Here is an 18514-nt window from a genome sequence, read left to right as displayed (position 1 = left end):
TGTATTGATCACATCTTTACAAATGCTGCAGAAATTTGCTTTAAAGCAGTATCCAAATACATTAGATGTAGTGATCACAATACAGTAGCCATTTCTTGGAAAACCAAAGTTCCAAAGGCTGGGCCTAATATCGTGTATAAGAGGTCTGTAGTTTTGTAGTGACTCCTATATTATTTTTGTAAAAAATATTTGTTGGTCTGTGGTGTGTAATGAGGCAACCAGACGCTGCACTTGACACATTTATGAAATTGCTTATTCCAGTTACTAATAAGCATGCACCCATTAATAAAATGACTGTAAAAACGGTTAAATCCCCGTGGATTGATGAGGAATCGAAAAATTGTATGGTTGATAGGGATGAGCCAAAAGTAATGGCAAATAAGTCTGGCTGCACAACCGTTTGGCAAAAATACTGCAAATCGAGAAATCATGTCACTAAACTGAATTAAAAAGAAGAAGAAACTATACTATGAAACAAAGATAAATGACATAAAGAATGATAGTAAAAAGCTTTGGAGCACCTTAAATGACATGTTGGGCAAAAAGGCAAACTCAGCTCCATCATTCATTGAATCAGATTCATCACAAAACCCACTGATATTGCTTTAATGATTTTTTCATTGGCAAGATTAGCAATCTTAGGCATGACATGCCAGCAAGAAACGCTGACACTACACATCCAAGTATAACTGATCAAATTATGAAAGACAAGCATTGTAATTTTGAATCCTGTAAAGTGAGTGTGGAAGAAGTGAAACAATTATGACATATAAGCCACCGGGGTCTGACAACATGGATGGAAAATTACTGAGGATAACAGCGGACGATATTGCCACTCCTATTTGCCATATCTTCAATCTAAGCCTACTAGAAAGTGTGTGCCCTCAGGCCTGGAGGGAAGCTAAATTAATTTAGCTACCCAAGAATAGTAAAGCCCCTTTTACTGGCTCAAATAGCTGACCAATCAGCCTGTTACCAACCCTTAGTAAACTTTTGGAAAAAATGGTGTTTGACCAGATACAATGCTATTTTACTGTAAACAAATTGACAACAGACTTTCAGCATACTTATAACAAAGGACATTCAACAAGCACGGCACTTACACAAATCACTGATGATTGGCTGAGAGAAATTGATGATAAAAAGATTGTGGGAGCTGTTTTGTTAGACTTCAGTGCGGCTTTTGACATTATCGATCATAGTCTGCTGATGGGAAAACGTATGTGTTATGGCTTTACACCCCCTGCTATATTGTGGATAAAGAGTTACCTGTCTAACAGAACACAGAGAGTGTTCTTTCATGGAAGTCTCTCCAACATAATCCAGGTAGAATCAGGAATTCTGCAGGGCAGCTGTCTAGGCCCCTTACTTTTGTCAATCTTTACTAATGACATGCCACTGGCCTTGAGTAAAGCCAGTGTGTCTATGTATGCGGACGACTCAACACTATACACGTCAGCTACTACAGCGAGTGAAATCACTGGAACACTTAACAAAGAGCTGCAGTTAGTTTCAGAATGGGTGGCAAGGAATAAGTTAGTCCTAAATATAAAAAAAAACTAAAAGCATTGTATTTGGGACAAACCCCAAACCTCAACTAAATATTGTAATAAATAATGTGGAAATTGAGCAAGTTGAAGTGACTAAACTGTTTGGAGTAACCCTGGATTGTAAACTGTCATGGTCAAAACATGTTGATGCAACAGTAGCTAAGATGGGGAGGAGTCTGTCCATAATAAAGTGCAGTTCTGCCTTTTTAACAACACTATCAACAAGGCAGGTCCTAAAGGCTCTAGTTTTGTCGCACCTGGACTACTGTTCAGTCTTGTGGTCAGGTGCCACAAAGAGGGACCTCGGAAAATTACAATTGGCTCAGAACAGGGCAGCACGGCTGGCCCTTAAATGTACACGGAGAGCTAACATTAATAATATGCATGTAAATCTCTCATGGCTCAAAGTCGAGGAGAGATTGACTTCATCACTACTTGTTTATGTAAGAAGTGTTGACATGCTGAATGTACCGAGCTGTCTGTTTAAAATACTAGCACACAGCTCGGACACCCATGCATACCCCACAAGACATGCCACCAAATGTCTCTTCACAATTACATTTACATTTTAGTCATTTAGCAGACGCTCTTATCCAGAGCGACTTACAGTTAGTGAGTGCATACATTCTTTATTTTATTTTTATTCTTTTTTTATATATATATATATATTTTTTTTTCATACTGCCCCCCCCGTGGGAATCGAACCCACAACCCTGGCGTTGCAAACGCCATGCTCTACCAACTGAGCTACATCCCTGCCGGCCATTCCCTCCCCTACCCTGGACGACGCTGTGCCAATTGTGCGCCGCCCCATGGGTCTCCCGGTCGCGGCCGGCTACGACAGAGCCTGGATTCGAACCAGGATCTCTAGTGGCACAGCTAGCACTGCGATGCAGTGCCTTAGACCACTGCGCCACTCGGGAGATAGTCCAGAACAGACTATGGGAGGTGCACAGTACTACATAGAGCTATGGCTACATGGAACTCTATTCCACATCAGGTAACTGACGCAAGCAGTAGAATCAGATTTTAAAAACGGATACAAATACACCTTATGGAACAGCGGGGACTGTGAAGAGACACACACACACACACACAAGCACAGACACATGATAAGACACACCCTCCACACACACGTACACATGGGATGTTGTATTGGGTAAAGTGTTATGAAATGGTATGTCATGTTATATTTTAAATTGTATATAACTACCTTAATGTTGATGGACCCCAGAAAGAATAGCTAATGGGGATCCTTAATAAATACAAATACAAACCTCCCTCCAATCTCCCTCCTCTTCCAAAGCCCTTCTTCATCTTCCCCTCCTCCTCCTCTTCCTCCTCACTCCCATGCAGTCTTGGTCTTCGGATAGCCGCAGGGTGGATAGAGTGAATGGATCTAACAGCTACATGCCACACACACACACACACACACACACACACACACACGCACGCTCACACTCACACACACCAACACACACGCTGATAGACAGACAGGATGTGTCCAAGGTCAGTGTTCTAAAAATGAGAGCTTAGACCAAATCCCGCTCATTCACACCCACAGACATACACACAGACACACCTAAATCTCATTCACACACACACAGACACACACAGACACACCTAAATCTCATTCACACACACAGACACACACAAACCCTACTATTCCCCACACTGTTAGTGCTAAGCTGATCTATATAAAAGGCCTACGTACACTATATATACAGCAGTATGTGGACACCCCTTCAAATGAGTGGATTCAGCTATTTCAGCCACACCCGTTGCTGACAGGTGTATAAAATTGAGCCATTCAATCTCCATAGACAAACAATGACAGTACAATGGCCTTACTGAAGAGCTCAGTGACTCAACGTGGCACCATCATAGGATGCCACCTTTCCAACAAGTCAGTTCTTAAAATGTCTGCCCTGCTAGAGGTGCCCCGGTCAACTGTAAGTGCTGTTATTGTGAAGTGGAAACATCTGGGAGCATCAATGGCTCAGCCGCGAAGTGGTAGGCCACACAAGCTCACAGAACGGGACCGCCGAGTGCTGAAGCACATAAAAATTGCATGTTCTTGGTTGCAACACTCACTACCGAGTTCCAAACTGCCTCTGGAAGCAATGTCAGCACAAGGACTGTTCGTCTGGAGCTTCATGAAATGGGTTTCCATGGCCGAGCAGCCGCACACAAGCCTAAGATCACCATGCGCAATGCCAAGCGTTGTCTGGAGTGGTGTAAAGCTCATGGTGTAAAGTTTGGTGGAAGAGGAATAATGGTCTGGGGCTGTTTTTATGGTTCGGGCTAGGTCCCTTAGTTCCAGTGAAGGGAAATCTTAACGCTACAGCATACAATGACATTCTAGACGATTCTGTGCTTCCAACTTTGTGGCAACAGTTTGTGGAAGGCCCTTTCCAGTTTCAGCATGACAATGCCCCCGTGCACAAAGCGAGGTCCATACAGAAATAGTTCGTTGAGATCGGTGTGGAAGAACTTGACTGGCCTGCACAGAGCCCTGACCTCAACCCCTTCTAATACCTTTGGGATTAATTCTGGAATGAGATGTTTGACGAGCAGGTGCCCACATACTTTTGGTCATGTACTGTACATCATCACTATGCATCTAACCTGGACATAAAACCCTGAGGATCTGGAGCAGTACTAGATTTGAAAGAGATGCCTTTACAAACAGCTGTGTTGTTGTTCTGTAGGGTTTCCCCTTCCCAAAGTTAATGCACTTTTCTCCCAGGATAAAATCAACAGTCTACTTCTCTGCTTTGTTAAACGAACAATCTCTGTACTCTAGTACGCCAAAGACTGATCAGACTGATGGCGTTGTTCAAGCGTTGTTCAAGCGTTGTAAATTGCACTGGAACTGACAGAAATAATGAGTGTCTGTGACTCAGGCGAACAGCCAGATGTGAAAGAGTCTTTACTGTTGTACTCCTCCATCTATTTCTATATCTGTTCTGACTGATCTTCTGATGGGATGGGACTGGGCTGGTACTGGGACTGGGGTGGGATGGACTGGGCTGGTATTGGGACTGGGGTGGGATGGACTGGGCTGGTATTGGGACTGGGACGGGATGGACTGGGCTGGGATGGTATTGGGACTGGGCTGGGCTGGTACTGGGACGGGACTGGGATGGGCTGGGATGGGCTGGTACTGGGCTGGGATGGGCTGGTACTGGGCTGGGATGGGCCGGGATGGGATGTGCTGGTACTGGTACTGGGCTGGGATTGGATTGGGACTGGGCTGGGACTGGGCTGGTACTGGGACTAGGCTGGGATGGGCTGGTACTGGGCTGGGATGGGCTGGTACTGGGCTGGGATGGGATGTGCTGGTACTGGTACTTGGCTGGGATTGGATTGGGACTGGGCTGGGACTGGACTGGGACTGGGATGGGCTGGGATGGGCTGGTACTGGGCTGGGATGGGCTGGTACTGGGACTAGGCTGGGATGGGCTGGGACTGGGCTGGGATGGGCTGGGACTGGGCTGGAATGGGCTGGTACTGGGCTGGGATGGGCTGGTACTGGGCTGGGATGGTAGGTGCTGGGATGGGCCGGGATGGGATGTGCTGGTACTGGTACTGGGCTGGGATTGGGACTGGGCTGGGACTGGACTGGGACTGGACTAGGATGGTAGCATGGTAAGCTATCCCCAATCCTGACCTTAACCATAAAATGCTAAACTGACCGTAGACCAGTATGTAGGGTAAACTTCATCTGACTGTGTCTGGCTCCATAGCCTTTAGTAGCAGCCTTACTTGAGTGTGTGACATTGTACACACACACACACACACACACACACACACAGTTACACAAACTTACACACACACTTACACACACAGCATTACAAGTACTTCCTGGGCCCTAAACAAGCCCTTGTCAGTGTGTTCTCAGTTTCTCACATAGGTTTCAGGCCTGCCTAAACATGTTAAGGTAGGGCCAGTGCCCAGCCAGTACACACAATGGTCTCACACACACACACACACACACACACACACACACACACACACACACACACACACACTGGCCACTTGGAACATAACCTGATCCTGTCAATACGATGATTAATGTGTGGGAAAGGCACTTGCTAACCACCTGAAAACCTACTATCCAATGTACTAGATCTAATGTACCAACAGCCTATTGTATAATGCATTTCAAAATGCTTTTTGCTGTTGTTTAGAGTAATGCAATGCCAGTCTCTTTCCCATTTGTGTAATCACAAAAAACATCTCATCCCCATTACTACGTAATTACAGTGCAACTATTATGCAAATGATAGAGTGGAGAGGACACCAAGGCCAGGATGGAATAGACAGACAGGGTTCTAATGTATTGGGGCTTCAAGACTGCTGAACCACTAGTCATTCATCATCGTCCTCCAACACTGCGAGACTCATACCCACAAGCAGCTGTGAAGCGGGCTCAATACAACAGAATAAACAGAATCGAATGGAACGGTGCTGTCGCTCCAGCAAAATGCAAGCAACTACAACATAAGTCTAAGAGGGAAGAGAAATTCATCCACAGACGAGTAATCATGCATTTTCACTGGCTCTGAGATAATTCGATTTCCTGAGAGTGAGCAAATGAGGAAGATATTCTATTGTCGCAATAATTGCATGTAGTCTAGTCATAACTGCAAATGACAATATGCCGGTATACGACTCATGCTATTGTCTCATACCTATAAGAAATCACAGGCCATTACTTAGCTGACAATGCCAATAGAGGGATGCGTAGAAGGACAGTTATCTTGCACAGGAGATTGAAGGCTATTCATTAAATTGTGTAACTCAGACTTCGTAATATGCATGCACTCACTAACTGTAAGTCGCTCTGGATAAGAGCGTCTGCTAAATGACTAAAATGTAAATGTAAATGAACTGTGAAGTGCCTGCCTTGCATGTTGTCACACGCACGCACACACACACACACACAGCTAAAAATGAGGTACAATGTCACTGCAGCGTGTAATAAAAGGCAACGTGACACTTACTTTCCAATGACCTCACACAGCTCGTAAACATCTTCAAACAGTACGTCGTCGTCCGCCATGGTCCAACGGGGCTGGGGAAATAATTCCCCCCAAATCTGTCCAGAAACGTATATTCCAAAGCAAATAACCACAACCGACGTTTACAAACTAGTTCTGTTCTCCGTAGCCTAGGCTACTTGAAGCGTAGACTAATCACCAAGTAGTTGGGAATAAAGCTTCCCCAAATTCCAATGGGTGGACAATGATTGTTTCCCCAAAACGCTGCGACTCTGCGAGTGGTTCGGCTACAGGGCGAAGCTTCAAGGCAACGTGAGTTATTCAATAATCCCTTTGGCTGTCTCCGGTTCGGCCCCGCCTTGCCCGGGTTTCCCCGTTTCCTACCTAGACTACTTTCCTTGGAGCCTACTGTGGGAATGTCAAACGTTATAAACAACTTGAGTTGCGTGCCGGTCCGCTGTCCAGAACGCGCGTAGCCTACAACCCGCTGCAAAAACTACAGCTGACTACTCTGTATAGTTTGCTGAGTTGATAAACAAAACTAGCTATTTAGTGTAAATACTGTTATTCTAAAGAACACATCCGAAATATTGTACATTCTTCACATCCCAAAAGAGGTGAAAAGGTTATATAGTTTTGTCGCCCTTGAAAAGCGCGCATGGTGCCCGTGCACACGCGACTCGATCGGGTAGGTAAAACTATCTGTTGGAAATGGGATTCGGACAGAGGATCGTTCTAGCCTCTTTCGCTCTCTCTCGCTCTTCGCTCTCTCTTTGTCGTTGCTCCAATTTTCCTCTCTCTGTCGCTCCCTTCACATACAGTCATTAGTCGCGCCTCTTCCAGAGAGCTTCCAGAATGACCAAGCTCCTCCCACCCAAGGTTATGAAACTGCTACGCTTTCTTCCATTAGGGTTCCGCAGGAGCGGCTGCGTTCCGTGATCCCACCATTGAAACATTCGGTGCTTGAGCCAAGATGACGAAGCGGGAGCGCTGTTGTGTTTCTTTTTCTGTCGCAGTTTCTTGATTTACTTTTAATGAACCGCAAGTTAGAAGTGCGAAAGACAGCCCAGCACGCCCTAGTTGTCATTTAAAGGCCTGCTTATGAATTCTTTAACTCAAACATAACTCATGCTGTGCAATTGAATGGGGATAATACATTGAGACTATAATAACATAACTATAACAGCCTTTCTGTGTATTGGTTTTGGCAAAAGGGAGACCTGACCAAGAGTAGCCTAGACCTCAACAAGTTGACTGAAGCAAAAATAGGCTGGCACCCAGTCTATAGTACAATAACACATCAGATGATGGGAAAACAGCAAGGCTATTATACATAATCTGAAAACTCAGACACAGCTAGAACGCCCTCACAGAGAGCAGTAGTGCACTAATCATTCCATTAGGGTAGGGTGTCTGGTGGAGGACTTGTGTACATAGAGTGAAGTGAAGTCTAAACTTGAGGTCTCTCTCTCTCTCTGTGGTTGCCCATAATATAACCTTGCTGTCTATTCTAAATTGATCATACCCATTTGGTGACAAGACAGGTACAGTAGGTCATGTAAAGCTGAAGAATTTAGGTCACTGCTTCTTGTGTTGAATTGCCTGTGAAATCGCTAAAAACAAGTCTGTTTCCTCTCTGCAGCTGTCCCAAAAAACAAGCCCCTATATCACCCCAGCCCTTCAGACACACACACTGCATAACAGGTACTTTCTGGGCCCTAAACAAGCCCTTACCTGATTGGCTAATTAAGGCAGAGTGAATAACTGGGGAGTGTTGTCTAGCTGCAGATGAGATCTGATCGTTTATTTATGTTGTCCAAAAAAAAAGTTTAGTTTAGTTCTAATCAAACGAGCTCCAGAGTGACCTCAATGTCATCAGGCATTACACACACACACACACACACACACACACACACACACACACACCTCCATCCTTCTCTCATCCCTCTCTCCATCCCTCTATCCCTCCAGGGGACACATACAAGCAAACAAACATACACGCATGTGCTCGTGCACACAGACACACACACTTAAATCCCTCAGCAAGGACAATGTCTGCACATTTAACATTAGGGCCGCTGCCAAGCATTCATTTCCCTGCTGATGATCGGCGAGATACTCTGATGCAAATTGGCCTGTTACTTTCGCTCTCTGATAGAGAGAAAGAGAGAGCGTGAGTGTGACTGTGTGGTGGGCCATCCTGGTGGATGTGCAGTGAGGAGGCAGACAATTAAGGAAGATTCACGAGGAACCAAACGGAAGCAAACTAACAGAGATTAGGAGGGAACAGCTAACTAACAGAGATTGGGAGGGAACAGCTAACTAACAGAGATTAGGAGGGAACAGCTAACTAACAGAGATTGGGAGGGAACAGCTAACTAACAGAGATTAGGAGGGAACAGCTAACTAACAGAGATTAGGAGGGAACAGCTAACTAACAGAGATTAGGAGGGAACAGCTAACTAACAGAGATTAGGAGGGAACAGCTAACTAACAGAGATTAGGAGGGAACAGCAAACTAACAGAGATTAGGAGGGAACAGCAAACTAACAGAGATTAGGAGGGAACAGCTAACTAACAGAGATTAGGAGGGAACAGCTAACTAACAGAGATTAGGAGGGAACAGCTAACTAACAGAGATTAGGAGGGAACAGCTAACTAACAGAGATTAGGAGGGAACAGCTAACTAACAGAGATTAGGAGGGAAACAGCTAACTAACAGAGATTAGGAGGGAACAGCAAACTAACAGAGATTAGGAGGGAACAGCAAACTAACAGAGATTAGGAGGGAACAGCTAACTAACAGAGATTGGGAGGGAACAGCAAACTAACAGAGATTAGGAGGGAACAGCAAACTAACAGAGATTAGGAGGGAACAGCTAACTAACAGAGATTAGGAGGGAACAGCTAACTAACAGAGATTAGGAGGGAACAGCTAACTAACAGAGATTAGGAGGGAACAGCTAACTAACAGAGATTAGGAGGGAACAGCTAACTAACAGAGATTAGGAGGGAACAGCAAACTAACAGAGATTAGGAGGGAACAGCAAACTAACAGAGATTAGGAGGGAACAGCTAACTAACAGAGATTGGGAGGGAACAGCAAACTAACAGAGATTAGGAGGGAACAGCAAACTAACAGAGATTAGGAGGGAACAGCAAACTAACAGAGATTAGGAGGGAACAGCAAACTAACAGAGATTAGGAGGGAACAGCAAACTAACAGAGATTAGGAGGGAACAGCAAACTAACAGAGATTAGGAGGGAACAGCTAACTAACAGAGATTGGGAGGGAACAGCTAACTAACAGAGATTAGGAGGGAACAGCTAACTAACAGAGATTGGGAGGGAACAGCAAACTAACAGAGATTAGGAGGGAACAGCAAACTAACAGAGATTAGGAGGGAACAGCTAACTAACAGAGATTGGGAGGGAACAGCAAACTAACAGAGATTAGGAGGGAACAGCAAACTAACAGAGATTAGGAGGGAACAGCAAACTAACAGAGATTAGGAGGGAACAGCAAACTAACAGAGATTAGGAGGGAACAGCTAACTAACAGAGATTAGGAGGGAACAGCAAACTAACAGAGATTAGGAGGGAACAGCTAACTAACAGAGATTGGGAGGGAACAGCTAACTAACAGAGATTGGGAGGGAACAGCAAACTAACAGAGATTGGGAGGGAACAGCAAACTAACAGAGATTGGGAGGGAACAGCAAACTAACAGAGATTGGGAGGGAACAGCAAACTAACAGAGATTAGGAGGGAACAGCTAACTAACAGAGATTAGGAGGGAACAGCTAACTAACAGAGATTAGGAGGGAACAGCTAACTATCAGAGATTAGGAGGGAACAGCTAACTAACAGAGATTAGGAGGGAACAGCTAACTAACAGAGATTAGGAGGGAACAGCTAACTAACAGAGATTGGGAGGGAACAGCAAACTAACAGAGATTGGGAGGGAACAGCAAACTAACAGAGATTAGGAGGGAACAGCTAACTAACAGAGATTAGGAGGGAACAGCTAACTAACAGAGATTAGGAGGGAACAGCTAACTAACAGAGATTAGGAGGGAACAGCTAACTAACAGAGATTAGGAGGGAACAGCTAACTAACAGAGATTAGGAGGGAACAGCTAACTAACAGAGATTGGGAGGGAACAGCAAACTAACAGAGATTAGGAGGGAACAGCTAACTAACAGAGATTAGGAGGGAACAGCTAACTAACAGAGATTAGGAGGGAACAGCTAACTAACAGAGATTAGGAGGGAACAGCTAACTAACAGAGATTGGGAGGGAACAGCAAACTAACAGAGATTAGGAGGGAACAGCTAACTAACAGAGATTGGGAGGGAACAGCTAACTAACAGAGATTGGGAGGGAACAGCAAACTATCAGAGATTAGGAGGGAACAGCAAACTAACAGAGATTGGGAGGGAACAGCAAACTAACAGAGATTGGGAGGGAACAGCAAACTAACAGATTTTAGGAGGGAACAGCTAACTAACAGAGATTGGGAGGGAACAGCAAACTAACAGAGATTAGGAGGGAACAGCAAACTAACAGAGATTAGGAGGGAACAGCTAACTAACAGAGATTAGGAGGGAACAGCTAACTAACAGAGATTAGGAGGGAACAGCTAACTAACAGAGATTAGGAGGGAACAGCTAACTAACAGAGATTAGGAGGGAACAGCTAACTAACAGAGATTAGGAGGGAACAGCAAACTAACAGAGATTAGGAGGGAACAGCTAACTAACAGAGATTAGGAGGGAACAGCTAACTAACAGAGATTAGGAGGGAACAGCTAACTAACAGAGATTGGGAGGGAACAGCAAACTAACAGAGATTAGGAGGGAACAGCTAACTAACAGAGATTGGGAGGGAACAGCTAACTAACAGAGATTGGGAGGGAACAGCAAACTATCAGAGATTAGGAGGGAACAGCAAACTAACAGAGATTGGGAGGGAACAGCAAACTAACAGAGATTGGGAGGGAACAGCAAACTAACAGAGATTAGGAGGGAACAGCTAACTAACAGAGATTGGGAGGGAACAGCAAACTAACAGAGATTAGGAGGGAACAGCAAACTAACAGAAATTAGGAGGGAACAGCTAACTAACAGAGATTAGGAGGGAACAGCTAACTAACAGAGATTAGGAGGGAACAGCTAACTAACAGAGATTGGGAGGGAACAGCAAACTAACAGAGATTAGGAGGGAACAGCTAACTAACAGAGATTAGGAGGGAACAGCAAACTAACAGAGATTAGGAGGGAACAGCAAACTAACAGAGATTAGGAGGGAACAGCAAACTAACAGAGATTAGGAGGGAACAGCAAACTAACAGAGATTGGGAGGGAACAGCAAACTAACAGAGATTAGGAGGGAACAGCAAACTAACAGAGATTAGGAGGGAACAGCTAACTAACAGAGATTGGGAGGGAACAGCTAACTAACAGAGATTAGGAGGGAACAGCTAACTAACAGAGATTAGGAGGGAACAGCTAACTAACAGAGATTAGGAGGGAACAGCTAACTAACAGAGATTAGGAGGGAACAGCAAACTAACAGAGATTAGGAGGGACAAGCAAACTAAGAGAGGGAGGGACCTACCTGAATTTGTCCAAAAAGAGATACTTGTTTTAATTTGTGTTTCATTTTGGTGCAAAACGCATTTCTACATTGTGCGCTGATGTATAAAAAAAAAAAGATTCTGACAGAAATATTATTTTGAGGCTTCCGGTTGAGCATGTGACTGGAGAAGAAGTTCGTGGACGAGGCTCCTACGCAATAGTTAATTTTGCCAAATTTTTACTTTGCATTCCACTTTCTTATATATCAGATTTGATTGATGAGTTGAATGGTAATGGCGCCGACTCCAGTCCAACCGTTACGGAGTCTCATGCGGTCACACTCCCCACAGATCTCCAGAACCTCCGTACGGTTCTGATCTCGGAAATTACAGCTACCATTGCCACTCAGCTCAAAACTGCCATCAATGCTGCTCTGGCCCCCTTCTCCGCCATCCTGGATGTTGTCCGAGCCGCTGCCGATGAACAAGGCCGCCGACTTGACGGCTTTGAACATGACCTGTGTGACTATAGTGACCGCATAGTAGCCCTTGAGAAAATGGTCGCCCGTCTGAGCTCCAAAAACCCAAAGCTGATTGACAAACCGATGACCTGGAATCCCGTTCTTGCCGTCGCAATCTTTGGGTTGTTGGTATACCAGAGAAACTTGAAGGAGGGGACTCAGTTAAGTTCATGTCAGACTTCTTGGTGGAGGTGCTGGGTCCGGCCATCGTTCCATCACCCCCAAAGCTTGACAGAGCCCACCACATTGGCCCTTCCCCAGTGGCGGAGACAACAACTCCAAGAGTGTTTATCGTCTGTTTTCACTACTACCGTGACAAGGAGCGTATCCTCCAGAGGCAGGGCAGAGACCAGCTACACTTCTGCAGATGCAAGGTGTTCATCTTTCCTGACCTCAGCTCGAGTGTTGCCAAGAAGAGAGCTAAATTCCTCGATGTGAAACCTTCATGAGAAGGAAGTGAAATTCTCACTCTGCTTCCCTGCTCGTCTCCATGTTGAACATGCCAGGGGGAAGCTACAGTTCAACTCCCATGAGGACACCCAGTGTTGGTTCGACAGTCACTTCTGAGCCGTATCTTGGATCTATGACCTACTCTTTTGCCAGGTAGCATGCATAGCCTAGCTTACACTCCAAGTGGAAGGTATGTTTAGATTTTTACGGCCTTTTTCCCCGTGTTGCCATTCCTTTTCTACTCTGCAGAAACACTATTGAACTCTGATCAAAATGATGAATACTGTCTTGTGTGGTTGTTATTTAAGCTACACGTTTGGGAGGTCTTTCTTATTTGGCTAGACGGCTAGCGTAGTAATGCATGGCTACAATTCCAGGCTTTTGCAGAGCTTTCCTTTTTTCATCTAGATACTTACTGAAGGACTTTTCACCCTTTTATTACACCCCATTGATCATTCGTACATGTACAGACACTTTTTCTTTTTTGTAACAGGGTAACATACTGCGGGACACTTACAGTGGCTTGTGAATGTATTCACCCCCCTTGGCATTTTTCCTATTTTGTTGCCTTACAACCTGGAATAAAAATTGATTTTTTGGGGGGTTTGTATCATTTGATTTACACAACATGCCTACCACTTTGAAGATGCAAAATATTTTTTATTGTGAAACAAACAAGAAATAAGACAAAAAAACAGAAAACTTGAGCGTGCATAACTGTTCAATACTTTGTAGAGCCACCTTTTGCAGCAATTACAGCTGCAGGTCTCTTGGGGTATGTCTCTATAAGCTTGGCACATCTAGCCACTGGGATTTCTGCCCATTCCTCAAGGCAAAACTGCTCCAGCTCCTTCAAGTTTAATGGGTTCCGCTGGTGTACAGCAATCAAATCTCTGGAAGACTGAAACAGGTTTCCCTAAAGAATTTCCCTGTATTTAGCACCATCCATCATTCCTTCAACTCTGACCAGTTTCCCAGTCCCTGCCGATGAAAAACATCCCCACAGCATGATGCTGCCACCACCATTCTCGGGTGTGATGAGAGGTGTTGGGTTTGCGCCAGACATAGCGTTTTCCTTGATGGCCAAAAAGCTCAATTTTAGTCTCATCTGACCAGAGTACCTTCTTCTATATGTTTAGGGAGTCTCCCACATGCCTTTTGGCGAACACCAAACGTGTTTGCTTATTTTTTTCTTTAAGCAATGGCTTTTTTCTGGCCACTCTTCCCGTAAAGCCCAGCTCTGAGGAATGTACAGCTTAAAGTGGTCCTATGGACAGATACTCCAATCTCCGCTGTGGAGCTTTGCAGCTCTTTTGGGGTTATCTTTGGTCTCTTTGTTGCCTCTCTGATTAATGCCCTCCTTGCCTGGTCCGTGAGTTTTGGTGGGCGGCCATCTCTTGGCAGGTTTGTTGTGGTGTCATATTCTTTCCATTTTTTAATAATGTTTTTAATGGTGCTCCGTGGGATGTTCAAAGTTTCAGATATTTTTTTATAACCCAACCCTGATCTGTACTTCTACACAACTTTGTCCCTGACCTGTCTGGAGAGCTCCTTGGTCTTCATGGTGCCGCTTGCTTGGTGGTGCCCCTTGATTAGTGGTGTTGCAGACTCTGGGGCCTTTCAGAACAGGTGTATATATACTGAGATCATGTGACAGATCATGTGACACTTAGATTGCACACAGGTTGACTTTATTTAACTAATTATATGACTTCTGAAGGTAATTGGTTGCACCAGATCTTATTTAGGGGCTTCATGGCAAAGGGGGTGAATACATATGCATGCACCACTTTTCAGTTATTAATTTTTTAGAATTGTTCGAAACAAGTAATTTTTTTTCATTTCACTTCACCAATTTGGACTATTTTGTGAATGTCCATTACATGAAATCCATTTAAATTACAGGTTGTAATGCAACAAAATAGGAAAAACGCCAAGGGGGATGAATACTTTTGCAAGGCACTGTATTTGGCCATCCTTAAGACACATTGCACATGTTGCACAGATTGAAGACTCCCTGAGTCAGGACAGTCATTTTTTTTTTTTTTTTCATCGGTTCTCTGTTATCTTTGCAAATGCTTGGTCTGTTTTCATACCTTTTTCCTTTCAATATTTTAGATGGCTAACAACGCTAATAATATGAATATTGGAATAGGTAGGCCTAATCCTATAAAGTTTTTATCTTGGAATACTAAGACAATGAATAATCCTGTCAAGAGGTCTAGGGTCTTCTCCCATTTGAAAAAGCTAAAAGCAGATGTGGTATTTTTTACAAGAGACCCATTTCTGCATTTAAGATCACTCAAGGCTACAAAACTCCAGGTTCAGTCTGGTTTTCCATTCAGATTTTAACTCCAAAGCCAGAGGGTTTGCAATTTTGGTTAGTAAAATAATACATTTCTCTATTAATATTATTTCAGACAGTAATGGGAGATATTTAATCATAACTGGAACCATTTGGCACACACCTGTAGTATTGGTCAATGTATTTGCTCCCAATTTTGATGATGTTGAATTTGCCAATGGGTTGCTGGGGAAAATCCCTTCTCTGAACACCCATCTTTTGATATTCGGTGGTGATCTGAATTGTGTTATTAGCCCGGCTTTAGACTGCTCCAACCCCAGAACTATGTCTCCTTCAGCTATGTCAAAGTCCTTCTCAGATTTTATGGTTCAGAATGGGTGTACAGAATCCCCAGGCAAGAGAGTATTCTTTATTTTCACATGTACACCATTATTTTTCTCGTATTGACTATTTCTTTATTGATCATAAATTACTTCCAAATGTCACCTCTTATGGATAATTACCCATTGTCATTTCCGACCATGGACCTTTAGCCCTCGACATAGTCCTATCAGGACAAACTCGTACTCCTCTCTGTTGGAGATTAAATGCTCTTCTCCTGTCTGATGCAGGCTTCTGTAACGTTATCTCCACTTCTATTGATTATTATTTTTTTTTTTAATCAGACAAGCTCAACCTCTCATTCTCTCTTATGGGAATCACTTAAGGCCTATCTTAGAGGATGAATGATTTATTATTCTTCTCATTTAAACAAAACTCGGAAAGCTAAACTAGAAGAACTCTCTAAAGCGATCCTTGACTTAGACCACCAATATGCCTTGACGCCATCACCAGAGCTATATAAGCAACGCTTGAACTTACAATCTGAATTCAATCTCTTGTCCAATACAGATGCAGAACGGTTACTATTGCATTCGCGTGATACCTACTATGAACATGGCGACAGGGCAAGTCGTCTGCTCGCACACCAATTAAAACGCAGTGCTGCTACCCGTCTGATTCCCCAAATTAAAGATTCCTCTCATAGCTTGATTTCTGACCCTACGGGGAACAATGATACCTTCAAATATTTCTATTCCTCCCTGTATACGTCTGAATTTCCATCAGATACTGCCAATATGACTCAATTTTTGAGTGAACTGGAGACTCCCATAGTTGCGGCTGAAACTGCAGATGACCTTGATTCTCCTCCCAGCCTTGAAGTTATTCAGTGTATCAAGTCAATGCAGACCAGCAAAGCACCAGGGCATGATGGGTTTCCAACTGAGTTCTTTAAGAAATTCCATACCAAGTTAGCCCCTTTTCTTTTATCTATGTATAATGAGTCACTTGAACGTGGCTTGCTGCCACGTACCATAACACAGGCTTCAATAGCGCTTCTCCTTAAGAAGGGGAAAGACCCCACCTCCTGTTCTTCATTTAGGCCCCTAAACCTCCTTAATGTGGATGTAAAGGTGCTGGTGAAGGTGATAGCGAGGCATCTGGAAGTAGTCTTACCAGGACTCATCAGAGGAACAAACCGGCTTTATAAAGGACAGATATATTTTTTTGATATTCGGACGCTGTTTAACATGATTTATTCTAAACAATTATCCAATTCCCCTGAGGTGGTAATCTCCCTAGACGCAGAGAAGGCATTCAACAGAATTGAATGGGAGTACCTATTTGCTGTTAAGAAATGTGGTTTTGGAGACAAATTTAGCTTATGGATCCATCTCTTGTATACATCTCCCCAGGCCAGTGTCTGTACCAACGACACTCGTTCTGATTATTTTGCCCTGGAACATGCCAAGGCTGCCCACTGTCCCCTTTGTTATTTGCCGTCGCCATTGAGCCCCTTTCAGTAGCTTTACGGGCATCCTCCTCTTTCCAAGGTGTAACACGGAAGGAGTTGAACATAGGTTATTATTATATGCAGATGATCTGTTACTCTATGTAAATAACCCTGTAACCTGTTTACCTTCTATTCTGGAGAACTTTGGCTCCTTCTCCGGTTACAAGCTGAATGTCCAGAAAAGTGAGTGCTTCCCAATCAATTCAGCAGCGCTACAGCTCCAGCAGACAGACTTACATTTTCAGTTTAGCCGCTCTGGTTTGAAATACCTTGGAGTGAACGTAACTCGTTCATTACATGCTCTTTTTTCTGCAAACTTTGCTCCCCTCCTTACGCAAATGAAAACTGATTTTCAGAGATGGGGTAGCTTACCACTATCTCTTATAGGAAGGATTAATGCTGTAAAAATGAACAGTTTACTCAAATTCCTTTATCTATTTCAATCTATCCCATTGTTTTTCCGAAAGTTTAAAAAAAAAGTCAATCAATAAATTACCACATTTATCTGGAAAGGTACCCAGAGTCAGTAGATCTTTACTTCAGAGATGCAAGTTTAGTGGATGGCTTGCACCACCCAACCTTCTATACTATTATTGGGCAGCCAACCTTCAGAAATTGCCATTCTGGTTACATGCTCCAGATACCCCATGGTGCCACCTAGAGGCACATTCTTGTATATCTGCTTCACTCTGCTCTTCTCTCCCAGCATCCCCGTGACGTTGTATACTGATAGAAGACAGACGCAGGAATACGTAATAGGGTTTTTTATTACTCAACCAAACATAAGGTACATTTTAGTAGACACTCTTACCGAGAGCAACTTACAGTTAGTAAGTGCATACTTTATTTTATTGTTTCATACTGGCCCCCCATGGGAATCGAACCCACAACCCTGGCATTGCAAACGCCACGCTCTACCAACTGAGCTACATCCCTGCCGGCCATTCCCTCCCCTACCCTGGACCAATTGTGCGCCGCCCCATGGGTCTCCCGGTCACGGCTGGCTAGGACAGAGCCTGGATTCAAATCAGGATCTCTAATGGCACAGCTAGCACTGCGATGCAGTGCCTTAGACCACTGCGCCACTCGGGAGACTACGGGAGGTACGTCATGGAAAACGACGTGGACGAAGCCCAAAACAAACATGTATATACATAACACAGGGCTGTAACCCAAACAAAAGTGCAAGTTGTAAACCTCTAAATAATACACGGGACGAGACCCGTAATAACAAGTGCACAATTACTCTGCATGTAAACTGTAATACAA

General features: G+C 44.0%; 1 protein-coding gene across 17 annotated transcripts in view; it reads right to left on the bottom strand.

The window, feature by feature from the left end:
* The window catches only part of LOC121536583 (peripheral plasma membrane protein CASK-like), a 218932-nt gene extending 211614 nt beyond the window's left edge, over positions 1 to 7318 (bottom strand). For 9 of the 17 annotated variants that reach the window (XM_045211629.1, XM_045211632.1, XM_045211633.1 and 6 more), the window contains exon 1: positions 6560 to 7317. In XM_045211629.1, the coding sequence (XP_045067564.1) occupies positions 6560 to 6618 (59 nt within the window). In that variant the 5' untranslated portion in view covers positions 6619 to 7317. Of the gene's footprint in view, positions 1 to 6559 lie in introns of all 17 variants that reach the window. The other 8 variants (XM_045211626.1, XM_045211630.1, XM_045211628.1 and 5 more) reach the window with 2 other exon arrangements.
* Positions 7319 to 18514: the final 11196 nt, after the last annotated feature.

Source organism: Coregonus clupeaformis, chromosome 37, assembly GCF_020615455.1.
Source record: "Coregonus clupeaformis isolate EN_2021a chromosome 37, ASM2061545v1, whole genome shotgun sequence".
Classification (NCBI taxonomy): Eukaryota; Metazoa; Chordata; class Actinopteri; order Salmoniformes; family Salmonidae; genus Coregonus; species Coregonus clupeaformis.
Note: the sequence above shows the minus strand (reverse complement) of the source record. Positions and strands in the feature narration are given on the sequence as shown.